The sequence below is a fragment of the Aptenodytes forsteri genome, unplaced genomic scaffold (assembly GCF_000699145.1).
Source record: "Aptenodytes forsteri isolate BGI_AS27 unplaced genomic scaffold, ASM69914v1 Scaffold286, whole genome shotgun sequence".
NCBI classification, from domain to species: Eukaryota; Metazoa; Chordata; class Aves; order Sphenisciformes; family Spheniscidae; genus Aptenodytes; species Aptenodytes forsteri.
Window position 1 is genome coordinate 961,960 of NW_008794491.1, and position 3,927 is coordinate 965,886.

General features: G+C 49.1%; 1 protein-coding gene across 1 annotated transcript in view; it reads right to left on the minus strand.

Moving 5' to 3' along the window:
- Positions 1-1,683: 1,683 nt before the first annotated feature.
- LOC103908554 (homeobox protein NANOG) overlaps positions 1,684-3,927 on the minus strand; it is a 30,869-nt gene continuing 28,625 nt past the window's right edge. The window contains exons 2-4 of the mRNA XM_019475031.1: positions 3,461-3,749; positions 2,604-2,693; positions 1,684-2,106 (exon numbers count right to left, since the gene is read on the minus strand). Of these exons, the coding sequence (XP_019330576.1) occupies positions 1,684-2,106; positions 2,604-2,693; positions 3,461-3,749 (802 nt within the window). The remainder of the gene's footprint in view (positions 2,107-2,603; positions 2,694-3,460; positions 3,750-3,927) is intronic.

A 3,927-nucleotide genomic window follows, 5' to 3' on the forward strand; every position in this document is an offset into this window, starting at 1 on the left:
GTTTAACTACGACATACAACCCTTGTGCAGACATTTGAAGACAGGGTTGCAGTAAAAATTGTGCACTAACCACAAAAAAAACTCTACCACAGAAATATTTACGCTTTTACCATATCATTTACTCTTGCCAGCTCATGCCATTTTGTATTCTTGGGCAGTGGCAGACTGGACTCTGCAATTCCACATCTTGTAAAAAAAGTCAGTTTCACATAGGTTGGAGCCGACTTCCAGTTTCTCCATACTGGAAAGGATGATTCAATTATTTAAAAAAAAAAACCACAGAAGTTTTAATTGGCATTTTCCTCATTTTGCCTAACTAGGTTTCTCTAAACTTCTCGCCTCCCCCAGAGCTTGGGTACTTATGTCAGATGAGGCAGCCAGTGCCCTTTTCAGCAGAACACAGAGGAGATCCAACTAAGCCCTGAGGAAGGGACAAAAATCCTACAAGTTTACACTCTTAAAACTGGGATTAGACAAGAGAGCGGGGAACCATCCTGCTCTAGCCCCTCGGATGACACCTCCACAGGGACACAACAGGAATTCCAGCCCCCAACATCCAGGTTCCAGGATAAGTGACATTAAACATCACCTTTAAAATAACTGAGTCCTTTACCTAGCTGCCCGCCCCTACCCCAGAGAAAGCTGCACTGTAGCAGTGCTGTGTTTGTGAAGTGCTAGGGGACCAACACGTACAGATAAACAGACTGTTCTCACCACTCCAAAGATGACTACACACAGCCGCTCCTCACACTTCCAACAATGGCACTTTGGGCTACCCTCTGCTGCGATTTGCAGGTTGGGACAAGCCAACAGTCTCTCAGCAGGGAGGTGTAGAAAGGCAAGATCTAAACTGGGTGGGGACAGCCCCAGAGACACCATCCTGAACAAGCTGACAGGCACAAGTAAGTTAGCAGCTTTGGAAACCAGTGTTTCCACGTGAGATATGGGCAATACCCCACTTTCTCTCCTCTGCTCCTCCCCTCCTCTCAACTGCCCTATGTACACAGGAGGGCAGCAGGCAAGAGATAGAGGCAGGTGCTGACCCCTCCAGGAGGAGCTGCTGATCAAGCAGCTGAATCAAGTCATCTGAAGTCAGATGATCTCATGTAGCTTTTTGGTGAGGGAGGAGAGGATGCAGATGAAGAACCTATTGCAGTTAACTGAGGTAGCAACAGAAATAGGCAAGACAGCAAGAAAGATTCTGGGCTACAACAGGTTATTTCTGGCAGAAATATGCTGAAGTACAGGGTTTTCTTCTCCAGCAAAGCTCTGCTGCAAGACACACATGGCAAGGATCAGAGATCACCTGCGAAAGAGGCAGCAGAGGAAGGTGAGACTTGGACAGCAAACACAGACCTTTACCACCTCTGCTGCTCCTGGCTGTGGCATTGCACGTTCCCCTCCATGAATGAAGTTTCACCTGTCCGCACACAAAACACCCTTGCCAAGGGTTAGCTATGAACAGACAGGTGCCTTTAAACAGAAAACTAGCCCAAGGCAGCAGGGTGCTGAGCCCTGCTTTAACCAATTAAAAAACCTAACTTTAAGGCTTTAACTTTTTTAATCAATGGTTAAAACAGGAGTAGGGGAAGAGGGGCAAGAGAAAGGCATAGAAACTGGATCCCTGAGTCAAGACCCTAGAAACCCCATGAGAGAACACAGGAGAAGGGAGAAAAAAAATACTTAGACCTGAGACTCATAACCACTCTGGGTCCCCAGGGGATGCCAAGGGGCCTGGTACTGATGCCGTACAGGAGAGCTTGAGAATGGTGTGACGCTGTCAGAGGTGCTCTGGAAGCCATAGGTGTGTTCCGACTCCAGGCTGACATAATCCATATCAGCAGGGTAGCTGTGATAGAAGTTCATCTGCTGGCTTAATAAACCCATGGCTTGCTGGGTATTGCAGCTTGTCCCATCTTTTCCAAAGAGCCCCTCATCCTCCACAGCCATGAACGAGTACAGGCTCTGCCCATTCCCATAAGTCTGGCCACTGCTGTAAGCCTGGTGCACGTTGGTCACAGCCTGGAGGTTTCTACTGGCACCAACAGGGAAGGCCTGGTGAAATGTGGGGGTTATATCCAGGTACGCAGCCTGATGAAACCCGTTCTAGGAGAGACAGAGAATGCTGTTCAGTAATGCAGAGTACCACACCAACTATGCCCATTCTTTTGGATGGGTCTTCCTTTCTCCCCTGCCCCTCCCCCAAGCCAAACAATAGTGTCTTTTTCATACTCATTGTCCTCTCTATAGACTAGTAATAGCAGAGATGACAAGATCTTAAGTTAGTAATCTCCAACTCAACAGGTCTGGGAGCACCATGCTGGGGAGAAAACCAGCATGAGTGGCCTTGCTGGCTCTCTTTGGCTATTTTGTTTTCTATCTAGTCTCAACTGGGAGATTAGTAGCCTGGAAACAAAGCTCTTTCAGTGCCAGGGCAGGCTTAAAATAGATGCCACTGTAAGCCCTATTACAAGAAATAAAACTGGCTGGATAATATCGAGTCCTGTGCATTGTTCGAGTTAGCAGGTTGGACATGATGCACTTCTCCCCACAGACTGGAGGAACCGTGACTGTGGTGATGGGGGAAGGAGGAATTCTCTCACCTGTGGTAGATACACCCCTTTTTCCACCCACTGGCTCTCCTTCTGGCAACGTTTAAATTTCATCCGTTGATTCTGAAACCATGTTTTCACCTAGAAGTGATGGGGAAAGGACATAGGGCATTAGAAATTCATTCTCAGAGCTTACTACACAGCCTAAAGATGTTTTGCCTTTACTACAATCCAGTTTCTGCTTGGCTTCTAATACTGTACGTAATTTCAGCAGCTAACAACATGCAGCAGACCCAGGTAGCCATAGAATCACAGAGCTGAGACTTGAAAACTAACATTCTTGCTTCTCAGATCACCATGGGATCTTTCATGACATCAAAAACCCTACCTGAAAGACGGGCCAAAACAACTGCAGAAACGCACCTTATACAGCAGCATCATCTCACTGCTGCGCCAAGATCAGTGCTGACTCAGGAGTGAGTCATCCCTTCAGTCACACACGAGTAGCTGGTGGGGCAAGGACCCTCTCTCTAGGGAGAGACCCAGGTGCCACTCTGACTAAGAAAGGCAACTTGCGCAGCAGTGTAAGTATCTGACTTTTCACATTCAGAGACAACACATGTCCACACAGAACAGTAACCTGACTCTGCATAGCCCTGCTCTGTATGTGCTTTCAAACACCTGCGCAGAGTGGGTGGATAGTGCTGGAACCAAACATAAGAGGAAGACTGAGTCATAAGTTTTCACACCCTCTGCTCTCTCACATAAGCAATGGCATAAACAAGACCATGAAAGAAACTCATCTCTGGGGTCAAGAAAAAAGGAAAACCACCAAAAAAACCACCCCTGCTCGCAAGGATCACTTCCCACCAGGGATGCAACTCAGCTACTCAGAGCAAGATGTTCACCTGCTTGTAGGTGAGCCCCAGGGCAGCAGCCAGCTCCCGGATCTGCTGGGGGCTGAGGTACTTCTGGCTCTGGAACCGCTGGTGCAGGATTTGCAGCTGCTCCTGGGAAAAGGCTGTGCGGCTCTTGGCCTTCTTCACCACACCCTCACCTTCCTCTTTGACCTTCTGGAAAGAGGGGTGGGGAGAGGGGCGCTCTGCGGTGGGGCTAGTGGCGGAGTCGGGGGTGTACTGGATGAGTGTCCCAGAGCTGGAAGAAGCCGGAGATACATCTGAGGAGAAAAGAGAGAAACTGCGGTGAGCAGGGTCAGGTGGAGAAGACTCAAGGACTTCGAAGTCCAGCTTCTCGGGAGAATTTAAGATTGCGGGTGCCCTGGGGACTTGCAGGGGCTCCGCAGCCGCGGGCGACGCAGCGCGGAGAAGTGGGCACAGACACCCTCGGGGCAGCGGAACCGAGACCCGTCTCTGCT